The sequence below is a fragment of the Homarus americanus genome, unplaced genomic scaffold (assembly GCF_018991925.1).
Source record: "Homarus americanus isolate GMGI-L3 unplaced genomic scaffold, GMGI_Hamer_2.0 scaffold37032, whole genome shotgun sequence".
NCBI lineage: Eukaryota > Metazoa > Arthropoda > Malacostraca > Decapoda > Nephropidae > Homarus > Homarus americanus.
Window position 1 is genome coordinate 3,466,392 of NW_024731852.1, and position 21,834 is coordinate 3,488,225.

Here is a 21,834-nt window from a genome sequence, read left to right on the forward strand (position 1 = left end):
TACTGTGTCACGGCATTTCCTTTTCTACTTTTTCTTTTTGTTATTAGGTTGTAGGTTTAGGCATTTCCCATTGCTTATGTCATTGTGAGAATTAATTTCTACCTTTATCCTCAAGGTCCTTGATGCACCGTAGTAGTGATCTTGTGTGTTCTCGGACTAGGAATAACAATCCAATGTTGTATATGTAAATAATTTCCTCATTAATTAAGGAGTCAATGAATTAGTTAGACGAGGGAAATGTTTAAGCGGAGTGCACAAAAATTAGCGGTAAAAACACTATTTGGCACCCGCAAGACGGATTACTTCACAGGAAGTAGTGCGGTATTCCTATCCTTCTATGGATCATGTAATATCGTTTAATTTACACGAAATCGGTGGTAGTTGAGGAAGGCGGAAGAAGCGCCTCACTCTCTTTTCACACATCAAGGAAGGCAGACGCAACTCTCTGAAATCTAGCAGGAAGCCCGCAACCCACAGAGACCACTAGCTTCCTAGTTCCTCCAAGACTCTCTTCAGCTCATAGCAGCCCCTAAAACAATTGCTAAGTACCTTTTTAAAGTTTAGGTCATAACGTATTCTTGGGTACCGCTATTCTTAGCGTACTGGGCTAGCTTAGGTGATTATACTTTATTTTTCTATATTATATTTTCATAACAGAAATGTAATCTCTACAGTCATTTTCGTTTGTTTCTAGTCAGATTGTCTAAGTGACATTATTTTTGTTGCCCTTGTCCAATCTTGGGGGGTGGAGAGTAGTAAGATGTAGATATTATTATGTTGGCGCTACCTGGCAACCCCTGGTAGCAGAGAGTGTGCGGCACCAGTTGCAAGGTACAAGGTAATTACCATGTTTTAGGGTAATTCCAGGGCTTGTAGGGAAACAGGGAAGAAATGGGAAAAACACCCAATTCTAGAGTAATTTTACCTGGCATTGCAAAACCTACAGTATTTCAGCCAGATATTTAAAAAAAATGGAGAGAGAGATATAGAGAGAGAGGGAGGGAGGGAGGGAGACCCTGTCCGACATGTCCCGTTTGGGTCTGTTCAAGGTTCGTCCAGAACGTGTACTGTACATGTATTCCGCAGGGTATCGCACCTCGGTATGGACAAGGTCAGGTCAGTTAGTCTGTGCAGCGTGAAGCAGTGTTACTGACAGCTCAGCTTAACTGACGCTATGGCCTCTCCATATACCACCCCTCCAGCCAAACGCAAACGTCCGGCCTACAGTCAAAAGTACAGTGAGAAGTGGGAAAATGATGTGAAATTTAAGGAATGACTGAGAAAGAGCAGTAAGGGACCGCTTTATTTCCACTGCAAAGTCTGTAATACTGATGGAAAAGATGGGAAATCTGAGATTGAAAGACATGCAGCTGGAATAAAACATGTAAACATTTTGAAAAGTCTCAAGAATACAGTGAGTGTATTAGATTGCCATCTACTAGTGTCTACAGCAAGCAAGATAAACTAGTGAAAGAAGGTGAAATAAGGTTTGCTGCTGTTATTAGTGAACTTAATCTTCCCTTTACTGTTGCTAATCACCTTGTTCCTGTGATGAAGGCAATATGTCCTGACTGAAATAGCTAAAAAACTAAAATGTAAGACAAGGTGTACAGCGATTGTGAAGAATGTGTTAGGTCAGAAGGAAAAAGATGTTCTACATACTCTACTAAAGAACAACTGTTTTTCTTTGATAGTGGACGAGTCAACAGATCGTCGCTGCATTAAGCATCTAGCTCTTGTAGCCCGAGTGACAACTGCTTAGAAAGTGCCACTGCTTCAAGTCTGTACGAACATATAAAGTCAGTGTTCAGTGATGCTAATATACCGTACAAAGAACAAATGGTAGGATTTGCTGCTGATGGCGCTAGTGTAATGATGGGGGTTAACCACTCACTTTCAACACTCCTAAGACAAGACATTCCGAATCTGTTCGTGATGAAATGCATTTGTCACTCGTTTCATTCGTGTGCTGCATATGCGTGTAAGAGATTACCAAGGTGGGTGGAGGGCATGGCACGTGATATAAACAATTATTTTTTTGTCTCCCAAGCAGTCCATGGCTCTAAAGGAATTCCAAGAATTCGCCAATTGAAGCCCCATAAGATTCTACACCCATCTCAGACTCGATGGCTATCACTGCACAGTGTTGTGAAGAGGCTTCTTCAACAACTAACTGCTCTCAAGCTTTTTTTTTGTCAAGCAGCTTTAGAGAATCGACTGCTAGCTGCTAAGTATCTTACAAAAACTAAATGATCCAATCAATAAATTGTACTTCGAATTTCTAGATTATGTATTGCCCTTATTCAATGACCTTAATAAGGAGATGCAAGCTGAGGATCTAGACTTATGCCCTCCACATCAGAGTCTCTGCAGTACTGGCTACCATACTTGAGTATTATTTGAAGCCAAAATATTTAAAGTCAACGGCATTAGCAAAAGTGAAGATAAGAGACCCAGCCAATTTTCTTCCATTAGAAGATATGTATCTCGGTGGTCGGGTAACTGTCACTCTAGACAAGTCATGTCATCGACAAGCAGCTGCTGGACAACTTCAGATTAAGATGACTGGATTTTTATATCGAGGATGCATCACAGATTCTGCAAGATTTAACCTCACTGATCCATTATTTGCAGCTCTCAAAGTTTTGGATCCCCAAGGTATTTTGATGAAAAGTGTCCCCTCCATTGCCCCATTAGCATCTCACTTTACAAACCTCGTGCCCGAGAGTGACGTAAACATCAGTGACAGTGAGTGGTGCTTACTGCGAAACACAACGTTAGTATTTGGAAGTTTGGGCTGAAAGTTAACAGTTTAAAGAAAGGTGATGATACACCTTTGTTTCCGTTGCAGGGAAATTTCATGGGAAAATGTTATGCTTGCCACATTCTAGTGCCAGTGTTGAAAGTGTGTTTTCGCAAATCAATTTAATGAAAACAAAAGTGAGAAATTCTTTGAACACAGTCACATTAATTGAAATGCTCCATGCCAAGAGAACCTTTGAAAATTCATTTTCACAGAAAATTGAAGTAACATCTACACACATGAAGCTTATGACAGATCGCATCTATAAAGCTGGGGATCTTCAGGAATAAAACCACAGCCCTTCAACCACAACAACAACAACGAGTGAGTACATGCTTACATATGACTATTGCATAACTATAAAAATTTTTGATTGTGTTGCTTAATGCATTTCATAAAAATTCCCTACATGTGTGTATATGTACTGTATAGCATGTATATATAGTAAAATTAATTTAGGGTAATTTTGCGACCAACCTGGTAATTTTGAGGGAGAATCTAGGAACTTTTGGCAACTAGAACCAGCAGCACTGCTGAGTTGCCGCCTGTCAGGCTTGCAGCGCGGATCTCTACATTAAAGCTCTCGGCTGCTACACAGCGTTTCTCTTTCCCTTCAAGAAAACACCTAACATGTTTTTGGAAAATACAGTATATAATATTTTTTAGAAAGTTTCAAGATTTTGGAAGAAATAAAGGAAGGAGGTAATACTGTAAGTGAAGTGTTCAGTTAGCCAATTGTATAAGTGTAAAGCCTACGTAAGTTGTATCAGTTTTGAAGGTGTATATGCATGAGGGTGGTCCTTTATTTGGGGCAAAAAACAGAATTTGCCATTTTTTTGTCACAGACCCTGGCAAAAGTTTACATTTGGGGTAGAAACATTGCCTGTAAAATATTTTTTTTAAATATCTTAACAATTAGAGGTTGCTCAAGTCAAATGAAATTTAACAATATTATGCCTATGCTTAATGTTCATAACACATCATTTCCTAGCCTCCAAGCCTGGCCCCCACTCACTTAGTCTAAGTGGGTATTAGCTGCTCAAGGCAGGGGTCGCATGAGGAACAGTTTCACTCTTTGTCGCCCAGTAAGGTCTGCTTGAGGGCATTAGGGAGTGATTTCCTGTGGTCAGCAACTGCCTGCAGTAGATACTGCAGTTGCTGTTCGTCCTTGGTGATGCGGCCTGAGAAATCTTGGACAAAGGCTGCTCCTCTGTCTGCATGATCATTGATCACAGACAAAGCTTGTACACTGGCTTTTGTATTTTGGAAGCCAGGATCATCTTTCCACTGTTCTACTGGGAGGGCCAGGAAATCTGTTTTCAAGTTGAGCTTTTTGAAAAATGACTGTGTTCTTTGACGTGAAATCATATAGATTCTTCACTTGGAGTGTGTCTGGATTGATTGTAACCCGTTTGACATGCTTTTCTTCTCCAATAACGATGTTCATAGCTTCCAACATGCGGTCCTTCACTGCTGGGAGAACATTGTCATCAAAGAAGGCCAATGAAACCAACTCTTCTGACAAGTACCAGAGGTGTCTCATCATTTTGTGGAAAGTTGCCATTGATATGGCATCGCTGATGGTACTGTAGTCTTGTAGAGCTTTAAGCAACATCAGATCTCCTTTTGGTGCCTTTGCAACAAGTGGAGCAGTTGTCCAAGCCTTCACATATATTCGGGCAAAGAAAATGTACTAATCTCTTAGTCCTCTGTTCTCCTTTGGAGTAAGCTTAAACTGAGAACGGAACAACCACACTTTGAAGGAATAAATGGTCTTTGCCATCCATCGTGCTTGGTGCATTGCACCAGGAGCAGAAAATCGTACTCCCCGAGAAGGTGATGTGCCAAGGAAGATGGAGGCCAGCTCTAGCAGCTCTCGATAATCATCTCGAAGCTGTGTCTCCAATAGAGCCTTCTCAATGAAGTTGGTTAGATCGTCCCTAACAGCTCTGACCGATTCTTCTGCCAGATCGTCGGTGGAGGAGTCTTCAAACTTCTGCTTGTCAATTTGTTCCCATTTGGCTTGGAATCTTCTGAACAGCTGTATGTCAGGAGCAGCTGAGTGCCCCATTACAGCTTCAAAAGCAGCTCCAGCTACAAGTTCTAGTACATGGTGGCGGCAGGCAAAATATAGCAAATCACAACCCAGCAACTGCTCAATTTTGACACACGCACCCTTGTGGTGACCAGTATTTGAGCTTGTTGTATCAAAACACATGCCATGCACGATGTCTGCAATGTGCCATTGCTGCAAAGCCTTCACAGTGGGGATTAGTGGATGTCATCATTATGACCTGACCTCATGTTTTTAGGTCACCCTGTATATTTAAGCCTCTCTCTGTCCATGTAATCCAGTTGCCTCTGAAGATGTCTTGAATAAAGACGAAAGCTAAGGTACCTGTTGTTTCCATTTTCCTGTGATTGATATATATATATATATATATATATATATATATATATATATATATATATATATATATATATATATATATATATATATATATATATATATATAAATATATATATACATATATATATATATAAATATATATATATATATATATATATATATATATATATATATATATATATATATATATATATATATATATATATATATATTTCCTGTGTATTTATATATATATATATATATATATATATATATATATATATATATATATATATATATATATATATATATATATATAAATATATATATATATATATATAAATATATATATTTCATTAGCCCAATATCACGCGGACTTCTACATACAATCAACACCTCAACCCGCCAGGATTCGAACCCACGGCCCACTAGCCCATGACTGTGACCGTGGAACGCTACCTACTGGACCACCAGGATTAAAAGCAGTCCGAGACTCTGTTATATTTCACACAAAGCCTGTTCAACGAGCTTATGGCGCCGTGAACCTCTAATGGGGACTACACATATCACGTAGGTGGTCAGAGTAATGTTTTACCAAATCCGGCTTCGAAACACGAGGATCCATAAATCACTGTAGGTGCGCGTGATCCAGGTATATGCTGATAACCACAAGGAAAAAGAAAACACGATGTTTCCAAGCGCTTTTGTGTAATTCATATCTTCAATGTTTTTACGTGCTTTGAGAATTTGCAGCCCGAATTCATTGATGAGGAAGATAAATATATCTATCATATTGGTTCAAACCTTAAATACCCTAGATCTTTCATAGACAAATGCCTGAACATTACTAAGAAATATTTTTATAGAATTGATCTCAAGCCCACCCATGACCATAAGAATCTCTTAGTATTACCATTTCACAAAAATTTCTCTCAAATTCCTTTACAACTAAAAACCTGGAACGTCAATGTGGCATTTAAAAACTCATGTGTATATATATGTTAGCGGGAGAGAGAAGTGGAGAAGACGGGAATGCTGCGTTTAGCACGTTAAAGGGGTAGGATGCAGTTTCTTAGAACAATTTTTTCGTGGGGTCGTATGCATGTTTTTCTCAGCACATGAGGACAGTGCTGTCTTTTTTTAGGGGGGTCGATTGTAATATTCAGAAATTTCAGAGTAATTTCAAACACCGCGCAATTGGTGATACTGAGCTTTCAAGGTCGTCGGAGGGAAGAGAGCGCTCCCTGCACATAGCGAGAGGTTGTGGAACTAGGCCTAAGTGATATTAAATGTAATTTGCCGAATTAATAATGATGCGATTCATGAAGTTAAGGGACTATTATTAAATTTGAAATTATTATAGATCGTTTATCAGTCTGAATAATGTCACGGGTGTCCCAAGGAGTTATTAGTTAGGCGGAAAATATGTCACGTAGGCCTAAGCTAGCGCCTTGGAGAGACGCGACGCTGGCTGGTCCTCAGTCACGTGAAAGAGATTGGACCTACAGGACATCCCTGCGCGTCTGTCCACAGAAATAGTCACGTGGCCTAGTCACCTGTGTTGCACTATTGCAGTATAACAAGTAAGTCTCATTCGATCTCAGACAGGGTTAGATAGGGCACTGGTAAAGTTAACAAGAGCTAACAGTGAGTTCATTTCAGGGTTTCCGTCAGAACCCACTTGACCTGAGTTTGACTGCGAGAAATTGACTGAGAGAGTGATGACCGCGAGAGATTGACTGCCGTTTGAGACTGCCGTTGATGATTGAGGGTGGCGATTGTCGCCATTGGACCGATCAGTGTAGGCCTGTCACTGTTTAGCGGGGTATCAAAGGATCTCTTGAGGGAATCTAGCTGTCTGGGTGCCCAGCTGACGACGGGACGATCGTTGGGGTCATCAGCTCTCCTCTACCTCGGCTCACAACACCACATGTCTCGAGCAGCTTAGTGAAACCCTCTTGCTAACGGGAAGCTAAAGCTTCTCTCAACTGTACAAGGCCTGATTGGCTCACTCCCGTTTCATGGATGTACTGGGGGTAAAGTGAGGCCAGCTGAGTGATACAGGGCCGCACACTGGGGCCAAGAGTCAGTGGAGTTAGAGGTACACTTTCCAAGGTTGAGAAAGGCTGATTTGGGCCTTAAACTACGGGTGCCTGTTGGTTGTGCCTTAAACGACTACGGAGTGCAGGTGGAATCAGTGTGTGTGTTAGGTTAGGAAGCATGGTTCACGGGTATTGGTGGACCCAGTAACAAACCAATAATAGTGACAATATATTTGGGTGTAGTTAATACCATTTCTCAGTTACTGATATTATCTTGACGTGTGTAGTTTAATATTTCTTAAACAATTTTGATAGTATTGTTTTTTTAATGTTTGTGTCACTAAGTGGAACCAGAGTGATACTGTGATTTGATTCTTTTAATGCATCTAATTTTTCTTCATAATTCCGATCTCAGGTATAACCTTTGTTTCCCAGAGTAGTGGTTAAGTTAGGTTAGGAAGTGTGCATCTGTTGGGGTGATATAATTTTGTTGAGTGCCCTTAAGGCCTATTCATTGTAGAGTTATTAATTTCTTATTTTTGAATACCATTTTCTCAGTGCTGGATATTATTTTGTTGAAAGCCCTTAAGGCCTGTTTCATGTGTGCAAGCAACATTTCTTACTACTTCAAATTTATTGTTGCCTGAGTTTCTAATAATTTCTATATCATGTATAACTTTTATTCCCCAGAGTAGTGTTTTAAGTTCAAGTTAAGAGGTGCGCATATTGGTGTACCATTATTTGATTGTGTTTGTAGTGTTGGAGGGAATATAAGTGTCTAAATTTTACAGTGTGTCTCATTCATCCCAGTCACAGACACTATCCTTCCACGGGTCACGGACAATTCATTTTGTTTAGTAGATTTAAGTGTTCTTGTGCTGGTTCGGAATTTTTCTCAAGGGGCGCTTCCACTGCCATTACCATCTTATAATCTTTAATAAACCCCAAGTCAAGTGAGAAAATAAAGTCCATTAAATTCCGACCGGTTACATATATATATATATATATATATATATATATATATATATATATATATATATATATATATATATATATATATATATATATATATATATTTTGATGAACTCCCTTATCCGAAATCCTTTTGGGCCCGAGGAATTTCGGATTTCGAATTTTTCGGTTTTCATAATTTTTTTTTATTAGCTCACCCGGCATAGATCACTGACCCACATCAGTGCCTGGTGGGGGCGAAAATATAATAAAAATATTAATAATAATAATTCATAGGTCTAGGGTCGTGTTTCACTTTTGATCTTTTTTTCATTCCTGTATTTTTATTATTATTATTATTATTATTATTTTATTACATAATACTCTGTATTATTATTATTATTATTATTATTATTATTATTATTATTATTATTATTATTAATGTTATTTATATTATTTTATTTTGGTGTTTTTATTAAAATTTTTGTTTACTATGAATAATTATTATTATTATCACTATTATTATTTACATTTTCGCCCCCGAGGTCCTGATGCGGGTCAGTGATCTATGCCCGGTGGGCTAATCCCTGTTTAAAAAAAAAATCCTAGCATAAAAACTTTCGGTTTTCAGAGCTGGTTTTGGAATTTCTGATAAAGGCTGTCAACATATATATATATATATATATATATATATATATATATATATATATATATATATATATATATATATATATATATATATATATATATATATATATATATATATATGTCATGTAAATCCACGAAAATTTTAAAGATATTCCTTGTTCAGAGGCAACTGAAGATGTCTGAATAAAGACGAAAGTTATGCTCCTTTGTTTCCATTTTCCTAGATTTATATATATATATATATATATATATATATATATATATATATATATATATATATATATATATATATATATATATATATATATATATATATATATATAGAGCTTCACCCGGGTGGAAGGACACTGTTAAGGTTTGGTTTACAGTATCTCCCCCATAATTTAATGAAATTGCTTTTCCAGTTACTGGCACAACCACCCTGGCGCTACAGGACAGCTTTGCGGAAAAGGGTGAGTAACAATATTCTTGGTGACTAAAGCTGCGCATTGTAGGGCATATGGTGGTGAGTAGTTCGTTGTATTGTAAATACCAGAAAGAAACTGTTTAAATTGTTATAAGAATTTTACCCGTCATTGAGTGGTGTTCAGATCATCGCGAGTGATGTTCAGATCATTGAGAGTTGCGCTGTGATCACTGAGAGGTGCTCAGATCACTGAGAGTGGTGTTCAGATCACAGAACATTGCACAAGGGGTTTAACTATGAAGGCCGAATTCCTTATGAACTGCAATCCACAGTTATTTATTTATTGAAGTGTAGAGACTGTAATGCGAAATATGTTGGTCAAAATATAACACAATGTTTCGATGTGTTTTGCTATTTTTCTTTTAAGGTATTTAAATGTACTCAATGCTGTATTTCATTTTATTTTTCATACTGAGTATTTTATGAACTGGAATGAGTTTGTAAGTTGAAGTTTAAAGGGATTTAGCGCGGTTTCCAAATTGTGGCGATCAATTGGATACAGCACTCGCCTCTTGTTACATAGGTCGTTTCCTCGATCCCCAGGCACTCCCAGTTTACTCAGCTGTGAATGGATACCTAAGTTTACAACCTGGGGAAGCGAGTGAGAGTGCAGTACCGACCATGCTTTTTACTTTTACTTTTATCCTCTTCGCCACTGAACGACTTCTTAGCCGCTTGGGCGGTCGGTCACGACTCTGTTACGCGCTGTTGGCAAGTACTGGGCTTGCACTGGTTCCTGAATGTATCTTAGCCTGCTCCAGTGTACTGTTGGTCAAGTCTGGTCTTGAAACAGAGTATGTGCCATCACAACACTCTCTGGTAGGTTGTTCCAAGAGTTTGCAATTCTCCCTTAAAAAAAGTTCTCCTTTACAGTTTTCTAGACTTGTGGCTCCTTCAACCTTGATCTGTGTTCCCTTGTGGGGCGGGCGTCCGCCAGCTCCAGCTTTGCCCGTCTGTAGTATAAGTTAGGTAGCTGAGGTGCCGAAGTGCAGGCACCAGTCTGGTGGCCCTCCTTTGGACATTTTCAATCAAAATTGTGACGAAGTCCCAGGTTGCTGATCTGCCTTTCTGCCTCATTTACACACAATTGTAGGGTCTCAATTGTTTCTCTTACATGACAACACAACATACATATCGCGTTTCTCACTATTGATTTTTTTTAATTCTTGTATTTTTTTGTATTTATTATTATTATTATCACAGTAGTAATAGTAGTAGAACGAGAGCTTCTGCCCCTACTCCGACAACTGCTGCAGATATTGACTATGAGGCTACAGTCACTGAATGCCGCATAGATCTGCCGCTCAACTAATTTAACACAGATAGGATAGCTTCTTATGTATTAGGATTTTTAATATTAAGGTAAATAAATGGTGGCGAAGGTGTGGCTATTGGGGGAGGCTGGAGGCCACGTTGTTAAAAAAAAAAAAAAAGTAGTAGTAGTAGTAGTAGGCCCGGGCGGCGTGGGTGTGTTGGGGTGCCTTCCCTGATTTAAAGTGTTATTGGTGGGGATATACTCAGTTTGTGGGAGCGAGAATTTCACAGTGTGTCGATGAATGTTGGATGTCACCTTGAGCATCATCGCCGACGGCTCTTCTCATTCCTTACGACATTAAACGCAAATATTGCGCGTGTTCACCGGCGATCTTCAAGTAAGCCTGTGAGTGTTTGAATGGTGAGTGGCTGGAGTTGCCAAGTGTCAGTGCCAGTGTGTCGATAGGCCTACTTTAGCAAGGGTGGCATCGCGACTCTCGCCCCTATGGGGCCAAGTGCCTCGCGCTTTCGGTCGCCCTCCCCCCCGCCTCCCCACCTCAAGTAACGGCCACTTCATGTAGTGTCGGCTGACCAAGTGAGTATATATAACTAATGTTACATCAGCGAGACCATAGAAATGGTGGCTATCTCTGCCAAAGTTACATAAACAAGTGTTAGGTGTGACAATTCTTGCTCCCAGTGGATTATTCTCATGTGTGGATTGTCGCCCACATGGGGGGTGCCCGACACAACCACACGCGCGCGTATGCCCCTACTACTCGGACACAGCAGGCCAGGCGGTCACCTCTGTGCCCCATACGCATAAGATCTAGTTTCTTCGTCCGTATGGGCCCAATAGCAGAGGTCGGAGGCGGAAGTATCTGTCGCCCAAGGTGCTGTTCACTATGCCTGGTAACATTCATTGTTGCGTCTGTGCTAACCCGAACCAAAACTGCACAAATTGTGTTTGTGCGAGAAACAACCGACCATGTGTGGATTGCAAGAAGCGAGACCAGTGTCGGAACCCACGTCGCAGGGAGCCGACACAGGTGGCCACAGTGGATATCGCCGGGACCCAACTACCCGATGATATCCGAAATGATAGCAGTGAGTCTACTCAACTCGAAAATGTAGTACTAATTAATGCTGCTCCCTTAGTAGCAGATGTCCACGAGGAGAATGAGAGACAGCCACCTCAGTGGAATGGCATGTCGATGGAAAATGCAGACATATGGGTCAAAGAAACCTATTCAGAAATTGTCAAGTGGTCGCCCGGTAACTTATTTGAACCACCCAAGTGTGCGGCCACCAAAGAAATGATTCGGGAGATGACTCGCTTCATGTCTGATTACACTCAGGACCGCTTCCTCGCCCCCCTAGCTCTTCAAATACTGGCAAAAATACCACATCTATTTTGTCAGAGGACACACACAAAGGCTAAGCACAAAGAAAATGTGGCAGCAATGAAGAGAAGATTGACAATGTGGCAGACTGGGGCCCTAGATGATCTCCTATGTGAAGCAAGAACACTGCAGGAGAGACTAAAATTTACGGGTGACGGAAAGCAAAACACCGATGACGTGGCAAGAAAATTTGGAAACAAAATGCGTGTGGGAAAAGTGTCTCTCCCAGTAAGATCTCTCACACAGGAATCCTCCGGTGGAGTGATGCCAATAAACAGAGAGACATTAAAACTATTGAAAGAGAAACATCCCCCTGCAAGCGAATGTGGGAGAGACTCAGGTGATCTTCTAATCAGGGGTGAAGGAAAAACACTGATGTCAAGTTCGTAAGTTCTATTTCTGGGACAAACACACAAAAGGAGTTAAGACAGGGGAAACAGCGTCCTGTCCTGGAATCTCTCTGGGTATCTCTATCTGCGCATGCGCGTACAGCGCGCATGTGCTCAAAGTCTGAACTAACAGTCAGTGACAAAAGGGAGTATGATTATAACATATAATACAGAGACCTGAATCAATAATGGTAATTAGTACAGTTACATATTACAGCATATTCGGAAAAATACAAGTAGTGACTAGCGTGTGCCATGCACGGCCCACAGTCAGACTGAGGCTGCCTTGCCATATGGCAGCCTCGGGGCAATGTTGCCACATAACACGTGCAGTGTTGCCATGTAATTACATATATAAATGCTACTCGGCACAGTAGCTTAGATACATAACCTACATCTCCCTCCCCCCCTCACAGTCTTCGTCTTGAGCGGACTTCTTAGTCCTAAGTCGCTCCGAGCGTCGAGGTGCACTGTGGGGCGGATCCTCGTGAGGTGTAGGGGACTCGTCCTCGGTCAGGGGACCAGCAGCAGGGGGTGGGACGGGCCGGAGGAAGCGGCGGTACCTACACCAGACGCGGCCGCTCGGCATCCTGACCTTGTAGTCCCGCGACCGGCCGACGCCCATCATTATGCCCACCTTGTCCCAACGTGTTGTCGTCGGGTCCTGGACGTGGACAAGGGCACCAATCTCCAGCGGCTGAAGAGGGCGGGCACGGTCGTCATACCGAGCCTTGGCGTCCTGGGCACGTGTAGCGGCGCGGCGGTCGCAGCTCTCGGCTCTAGTTTGCCGCTCCTTCGCAAAAGCCTTGGCGTGTGCAGGAACGCAAGAGCGGAGAGGGTGACCATACAGGATCTGGGCAGGGGAGCGTCTTTTGTGGGTGGGAGTAATACGTAACTCCAGGAGTCCTTTGTCAAACGCCTCACAGTCTATGCTGCCTGAAGGGGCCACCTTGAGGATGAGGTGCTTGACTGTCTTGACCGCAGCCTCAGCGTGGCCGTTTGACTGTGGGTAGTGGGGTGTTGACACGATGTGGCGGACTCCCCAACGCTCCAGGAATCCTGTGAAGTCCCGGCTGGTGAACTGTGGCCCACCGTCCGTCCGCAGACGTACGGGGACGCCCAGGTCACGAAAGAGGTGACGGAAGTGGCGAATGGTGGCCGCGGACGTCGTGTCCGAGCCACAGATTACCACCACAGGCCAGCCAGAGAGTCGGTCGGCGACAACTAGGAAATGTTTCCCAGCTGTGCTGAAAAAATCAGCCAACACGGACTCGAAGGGCCTGGTGGGTTAATCGTCGCACAAGAGGAGCTCCTGCTGTTGACTGGGCTGCATGATCTGGCACGGCTCACAGGCACGGACCGTATTGACGATATCCGCGTCAATTCCGGGCCAGTACACAGCCTGCCTTGCTCAGCGCTTGGTGGCCTCTGCTCCACGATGGCTGTCGTGTAAGCAGGCCAGAACGCGACGACGGAGAGCTGCAGGGACGACCACACGGGCACCGTAATGGACGAGGTCCCCATCTGCGTAGAGGTCCTCATGTATCTTCCAATACGTGCGTAGGGCGTTGTAGAGGTCAAAACGGTCGCGAGGGAACCCAGTCCTCACTCTCCAAGAGCTGAGTGTAGGAGGGGTCGTCGCGTGCCGCGGTCCGTACTTCCTCAAGGGCCAGATCGCTGTCGGGTGGCGACACTGAGGCCTGGGTGCTGGCGAGGGACTGTACGGCCTGCAAAGTGACGATGTTGCTGACGGAGAAACCGGCCTCGGTGCTGAGCATCTCGTCTTCAGGTGTCGGGCGGCTGACTGGGGAGCGGGAGAGGGTATCCGGGATGCACAACTCCTTACCTGCGCGCCAAGCCGCGGTGAAGACGAAGGCCAAAATCTTCTCCTTCAGGCGCTGGAGGCGGGGATTCTCGATGGCGTCCAGCGAATAGTGGTTAAGAATGGGGACCAAGGGACTGTGGTCTGTGATGAGGTCGAAGTGCTATAGGCCAATCAAGTAAAACTTGCACTTCGATAAGGCCCATACCACTGCCAGCAGCTCCAGCTCGATGGTAGCATAGCGAGACACAGCATCGGTGAGGAAGCGAGAGCCACACTGTACGAGCCGGTACTTTCCTCCACCGTGATCCTGGAGAAGGGTGTAACCAACCCCGTACAGGCGCGAGGCATCTGTCTGGAGGACGGTGGGGAGCGCTGGGTCGAAAGTAGCGAGGATAGGTGGACTTGACAGGGCCTCCTTCACCTTATGGAAGGCGCGGTCGTGGTCAGGGGTCCACGTTGAAGTCCTATTGGGGCTCATCAGGGGGCGGAGAGGCCCGGCAGCGGCGGAGAGGTCAGGAGAAAATTCTGCCAGCTAGTTCACCAGGCTCATGAAAGACCTGAGATCTGTAAGGTTGGCAAAGTCCGCTATGGTGCAAACTTTCTCCGGGTCCGCAGCAATGCCATCCCTTGAGAGTCGATAGCCGCAGAAAGACACTGCAGGTGAGGCCAAGACGAACTTCTCGGCATTCAGAGTGATGCCGTGCGTCCTACACCTGGTCAGTACCTCGTCGATGTGGCGAAGATGCGTCAGGTAGTCCTCATCGTAGAGGAGGACGTCATCCACTACCTTCACGCAGTTGGTCACGCCTTGAAGTGCCATGTCACCACGGAGACAAAAGGTGTCCCCCGGAGCAGCGAATCCCATAGGGCCACGGCAGTAGTGGAAGTGTCCGAAAGGCGTGATAAAAGTGGTCAGTGGCTGATCCTCCTTCTGTGGTATCTGCCAGTAACCACAGAGGACGTCCATTGTCGAAAAGTGCCGTACCTTCGGGTCCACACTCCCTTTAGCTGCAAAAGGTGTGGGTGAAGGGTGGGCGGGACGTGACACCTGGCTCTTAAGCCTAGACAAATCGGTAGTAATCCGCACTCCACCGTTAGTCTTAGCCACAGCGACTAGAGGGTGGCACCAAGGGGAGGGGTCGTCACCAACGGGTACGATGACACCTTGGGCCACCATGGAATCCAGTTCCTTCTTGACTGAATCCCTGAAGGCGAGAGGGATCAACCGGGGACTGTGTATGGCAAACGGCTGCGCATCTTCCCGCAGGTGTATCCTCATAGGCGGACCCGCCATAGCCTTCAGTGGCGCGGTCCGTAGGGCCTCCTTCGTCACCAGCACTTCCGAGTACTCCTTCAGGAAGTAGGCCATTGCGGCTGAAGGAGGCGTCTCGCTATGCAGAGGAAGTAGCCGTGACTTGGGTGGAGGCGGGGCGGGAGTAGACGCGGGTTCTGAGCAGCTCTGTGCAGCAGCGCCAGGCGCATCGTTCGTTGACTCACGCACCCTGCTGGCGGTGTACCGAGCAGCTGGGATCTGCTCAGGAAAGTCTCTGGGCACCACGCCTAACTCCTTGCAGTGCTCCCACGACAACAAGGGTGTAGCGAGAGTAGGCTGCACATCCATCCATCCGTGACACGACCTGTCGCGGTAGGTGATCTCCACTTGAAAGGAGCCCACAGTGTCCGGCATCTGGGAACCGTCTGCATTGTAGTACAGCAGCTGCAGCGGTGGTCCCAGGTCGCGTTTGGCGAGACCCAGTTTCTGGAGGTGCTTTACGCCTATCACCGTAGCATCAGCGCCGGTGTCAGGTATCGCCTTGATGGGACCCGACACATCACCGTGTGTGACGGCGACACGGATGGTACGGGAAGGGGTAGCCTTGGGCGTGTGGTCTATTCCTCCCTCCTGATGTGACTCGGCTGCTGCTTGGGGCTGCGTGGGCCATCTGAAGGGGGCTGCTTGTGAACCACCCCGAGGGAAGTGTGCTGCTTTCCTCCTCGTCTCGGGCTTTTGGACTTGGGTTGGCGGCAGCACTTGTCGTAGTGTCCATAGCGACAGCAGGCCTGACACTTGTGGCCTCGTGCAGGGCACCTGTCTGTGTTAGACCAGTGGCCCTTACGGTCACATCCACGACACAGTGCCTCGGCGGCCGGGCATGTCTTGGGGCCATGCTGCTTTCCACGACTGCCAAAGGAAGCACAAGGCAGAGGCGTGGAAGAACGTGCGGCAGCCTTCACGTTGTTGGCCGCCTTCTTACCCATCTTGTACTGTGAGATAGCTCTCACAGCAGGTGGGGCCCATAAGGCAGAGGTGGCGGACTTGGTGGCCTCGTATGACCGACATTCAGTCACTACCACCTGGAGTGTGGAGGAAACGTCCAGGGGGAAGAGTCGCTACACCAACTCTTCTTGCCTGACACCTGTCAAGATTCCATGCTTGATCCAGGCTTCCTCACATTCCCGGCTGTGCGCCTTGCAGACGTCGGTCTCCTCCCACAAACTCTTCAAACGTACAAAAAAGTCGTCAAAGGATTCATTCTCCGCCTGCTTGCAGCTGGTGAAGGCGCGGCGACGCAAAGCCTCGTTATTCCGACCTTTAACGTGCTCCTGTAAAAGGTCGAGCACATCTGTCACTGAAGACATAGAATCGGGAGGCACTTGCAACGTGTACTCCAAAACTCTCTGGGTCTCCAGCGACGAACACATTCGCAGTTGGATGATAAGCTGTTTGTTTGGAGGCATGCTATCAAGGTCCACCATCGTGGAGTAATCTGTCCACCGCCGCCTCCACTCACGAAAAAGCTGAAACGTGACGTCTGGTGAGAGGGCGGGTGGGGGTTGAACAGATGCCTTGGGAGCTGTTGGAGTAGCAAGAGTGCCTGGAGGACGCTGGTATGGTGGAGGAGGGAGGGTACTGGCGCCTTGGGTCGCGATACCTGCGAGCGAGGGAGGGTGGGTTAGCGCCAGGGTCGCCAATATTGCATCAAAGCGCGCCTTTTCCTCCTCTCTTCGTATCTCCTCCCTCTGAAGTTCCATCTCTCTGCGTCTCTCGTCCCTGTCGTCCATCCACCTCAAAAATGTGGCAATGTCCGTCGCTGTGGTTGAAGGATGAGGGGCGGTGGGAGCAGAAGCTCCATCTGTGCCCGGTGGAGGGGAAGGTGGGGAGTCGTGTCTCCCATCTTGACGTTGTCCTTTCTTACCGCCCATCTTGGTATGCTTGAACTGCGCTGTTTAGTATATAAAGTGGCGCCTCATGAGCTCGAACCACATATATACGAAGTAAACAGCGCAGAAATAACGCATAGAGCCCACTGTGCTGTCCGTGAGTGTGTGTGTGTGTGTGTCTGAGAGAGCAGATCGTGGTGGCCTTAATGCGGGTGGCTGGAGCCGCCGCTGCCGAGGTGCGAACGTTAGTGTCTCCCCGGATGTCACACGAGAAGGGTGTATGCCTGCGTGCTCCGTGGGTACCACAAAAAACAGGCCATGCTCAACTCTAGACACACTAATACACTGACACTGCCACTAAAACGCACTGTGACGGCGCAACACTCGCAACACTGCACGTCGAGGCGAAACGCAACAACACAACACACTAGTCGAGGCGCACATTGCCGGCAGACGTAACCGTCGGCATTGTTTCTGCATTTGTAAGCCCACAAATCCTACTCTCTGCGCCATGAAGGTTCCAAGTGTTCCCTGAAGAAGGCAGTGATGGGTAGGGAAACGCCGGGTAACACTGAAGTCCATTTATTAACGGATAGGAGAAATACAAGTAGTGACTAGCATGTGCCATGCACAGCCCACAGAGTCAGACTGAGGCTGCCTTGCCATATGGCAGCCTCGGGGCAATGTTGCCACATAACACGTGCAGTGTTGCCACGTAATTACATGTATAAATGCTACTCGGCACAGTAGCTTATATACAAGGTTGCTACTCGGCACAGTAGCTTAGATACATAGCCTACAAGAATGATGTAGTGTCACTGCCAGCTTGCCCTTTCATCAACTTGGGTACGCAGAATGCAGAGGTGTCCCCAACTGGGATCCTGTCATCATTGTTACAGCCAGTGCCTCTGACCCGGGGCCTTGCCTTAATTGGTTGGGTAGGAAGGGGCTGACCTTTATTGTGTTGGTCCAAAGTCAACCTTTTCCCTAAATTCAGCATTTGCAATGTCCAAACTACTTGTGAGCAACAGTTGCTTGAAGCACGGAGGAAGAGAGAAGTGAGAAGCTATTTCCTGGAAAAGTGATATACTCTCCTGGAAAACCCCTATCCTGTTGGAACCTCTATTAAGGATCCACCCCATAGGCACCTACCAATGTAGATGACATGCCGAGCCTGATGGAGTGAGGGAAGCGTGCAACGGTGCAATATAACAGAACAGTTCACGGAGGTGTTAGTACGGATGGAATGGTGGTCACTTTGGATACGGTTGATGCTGTGTGTCCTGATTGGAGATGGAGAAGAAGATTCTTGTGGAGTTGTTGAGAAGAGTAGGAGTGGATCCTATGTCATGCGGGATGGACATTCCGGGTGTAGAAAATTGACTACCTAGTCCCCCCCACTATTGAAAAACTCCTGTCCCCATTATGAGTTTTGAAACTAGGCCGCCTAACAAGTGACAGCCATTATGGAGTGAGGCTATGCCTCCAGAAATTAACACGGGAAGAGGTATGTAAAGGCCTGGGACTTAGGGATATAAATCCCTTACCAGACTAATCAGGATCTTAATAAAGGAAAGTCAAGGACCATGGTTTTCTGAGGAATAACAAACAACCATTTGAGATTGACATCTCTTTACTATAAAAAATATAACACAAAACTCTGACACCACTCAACAACATCAAGTAACAATTACGGGAGTCAAACAATTAATGCAGTAAACAGTTAATGGATCAAATAATTAAGGGAAGCAAACAATTAAAGGAAGCAAACAATTAATGGAAGCAAACAATAGCAAACAGTTAATGGGTCAACAACTGATAGAATCAAACAATAAAAGAGCAATTACGGAATCAAACGAACAGATATTTCCTACGACAGTGGCCCTGGGGATGGTCCAGACAGGCTTCTTCACAGCGTAGCGGCCGATGTCTTGCTACAGAGACACCGGGGCACAGACGAGGGGAGAACTGCTGGCGGCCGTGGTGGCTGCGGGTGGTAGGGTAGATGTCCAGAGAATTGACAGTCGATAGGTGAAGGTCTGGGAAAACAGCCCACGAGTTCAGGACCTATGATGAGATCACAGCCAGAATTTGACGAACAGCGGGGTAGCTAGATAGTGACTGTATGGCGGCTGGGGTGAATCTGCCGGTGACACAGTTAGCCGCTGCCGTTCTCACCTCTGTCCAACCCCCCCCCCCCCCAAGTGTTGGTCGCACCAGCAAACGAGAGAGTTAGCAGCGGTAACGCGCAGGAAGATCGTTTCCGCCCTTACACAGCTCCCCCAACAAAAATCTACTGTAAGGTAGATTAAAACTTAAGATTAGTACACAAAGCATAATCATCTTACAACAAATGCTTAAATACACATATCAAAATAAAGAAGGGTCACATAAAAGAATAGGTGGAACTTGATGTCCAAAACGTAAGGCCGTATCAAGGAACTGTAAGGGGGTCCACTTCAGTTCAGGTTTAAGTTTGGGCCTATTTCCAGTCGTAGAGGATTCTTTTATCTAGTCAGGTGTTATCAGCAACTGGCAACCGAGATCATCGGAGTCTGGCGCCCGAATTTCACAAGAACTCTTGCAGGGTAGTGCCTCGACTAACTCCAGCTTGGGAACGTCGTCAAGGACACGGGCAATTTGGGTCCTGCAATTATATTGCCTTAACAAATTAGCTTGGTGTAATTTAGGCGTCTTAGAGGAAGGGGGTGAGAACGGTCCAACAAAATCTATGCCTACTCGAGAAGATGGTTCTGCAATGACGGGTAAGGGTTCAAGTGGAACAGGACGGACTCTACCCTTGGCGGACATACGGGGGCGCTGATCACAACTCCTACAAAAAGCTCTAATATCCGCTCCCATACCTGGCCAGTAAAACTGATCAGCAACCTTCCTATAAGTTTTCCTACGAGAACAGTGACTAGCTAGAGGGCTCTTGGGAGCTACAGAGAGAATGTTGCTACGACAAACAGCAGGGACAACAAGTAAAAACCAACTTACTTTGGCTGGTTGCTTGGATGACACACAAGACCTGTGTAACACCCCATTAATAGAAACAAACTTGTAAACCGACCCATCTCTCGCCTCATCCTCCTCCCCGGAAGCCACCTTCTCCCTTGCCCGCTTCAGAGTGGTACACGAGTCTTGAAGCTTGACGAACTCCTTGGGCGTCACAGTCAGTGGCAACAAATTCGGCAGAATCAGGGGATGCGGTCGTTTCACCTTCGCCGTCCGTGTCTCTGCAGCTTGGACCTTGGCTGCAGGCGTGGCGGCGTGTGAGGGTGGCGAGGCAACGTCGGCAGGTGGCGAGTCGTCGTCGTCAGCAGGTGGCGTGGGGACTGGTGCTGGTGGCGAGGAGACTGGTGCTGGTGGCGAGGAGAGTTTTAAAGGTTCCGGGTCGTTTGGGTCACTAACACCGGGCACATTACGAATGAGGACACTAGCAAATTTAATGGGAGCTCTTACCACATTAGACCAACCAGTGAAATAGGGGTAACGCAGGTAGCACCTAACAACAGGGAACTGGTCAACGCGACCTAAATAATCGGCGACACTAACCTTCGGGCAGCTGGAGACGTCAGCGTCAGGCAGGGCTTCCTCAGAGACAATAATGCACAAGCAACCAGTTTCCCTGATGAAAGTAGATGCCCTAAACCCATTTATTGTACCACCGACACAATAACGGGGGCAGCTCCTGTCTTCCAAACAGAATCCGACCTTGTTGCTGGGTTGATGAGTGTCAGCAGTCTTGAAGGCGATGGGATTCCTGAGACAGCGAGAACGAATGTGCCCTTCTCCGCAGCTGTGACACGGCACGGCTGGTGAACTACTACTGGGTACTCCTGGGGATGGTTCCTCGGAGGACGGAGGCTTCGCAATCTTCACTATAGGAGGGGGAAGACTTGGGGTAGGCGTTGCGAGCAGACGCCCAGTTGTCGGCAAGACGAACAGCTTCTCCAAGCGTCGCTGGCTGGTGTTCTTTGATGAAAATTCTCAAGTCTGGAGGTAGAGAAGACAAAAACTGATCTTATATCATGAAGCTAGAGAGACTCAAAGATTTCTTCAACCTCTGATGCCTCCAGCCATTGTTAAAACAAACGACCTAGGTGAATCGAAAATTGCTAGTACGTTTCTCCTGCTCTAATCTTCGTTCTGCGGAAATCGACGCGGTAACCATCAGAAGTCTTGTTAAATCCTCGCAAGAGAGCTTGCTTCAACAATAAGTAATTTCTGGTGATGTCGGCAGACAGGGACGTGTAAATCTCTACCGGCTTACCACTCAGTTGGCTACCCAACCTTACAGCATAGCTATCTGGGTCCACACCAAGCAGCTCGGCTACCGGTTCAAACCTAACAAGGTAGAAGGCGATGTCTTCTTCACGGTACACAGGCAAACTGGGTTTTACCACATTGTCTTGTATATGGCCAGAGGATTCTGGTCTACTTGAAGCATTAATTCTAGCTAGTTCTAGGTCCTTTTCTACCTGCAACTTAGCTAATTT

At 45.9% G+C, this 21,834-nt stretch overlaps 1 protein-coding gene across 1 annotated transcript in view; it reads left to right on the forward strand.

The window, feature by feature from the left end:
• LOC121867942 overlaps positions 1-21,834 on the forward strand; it is a gene marked incomplete in the record, with an annotated part of 131,887 nt that overhangs the window by 97,249 nt on the left and 12,804 nt on the right. The window contains 1 exon segment of the mRNA XM_042368090.1: positions 9,238-9,285. Coding sequence (XP_042224024.1) covers positions 9,238-9,285 — 48 coding nt within the window.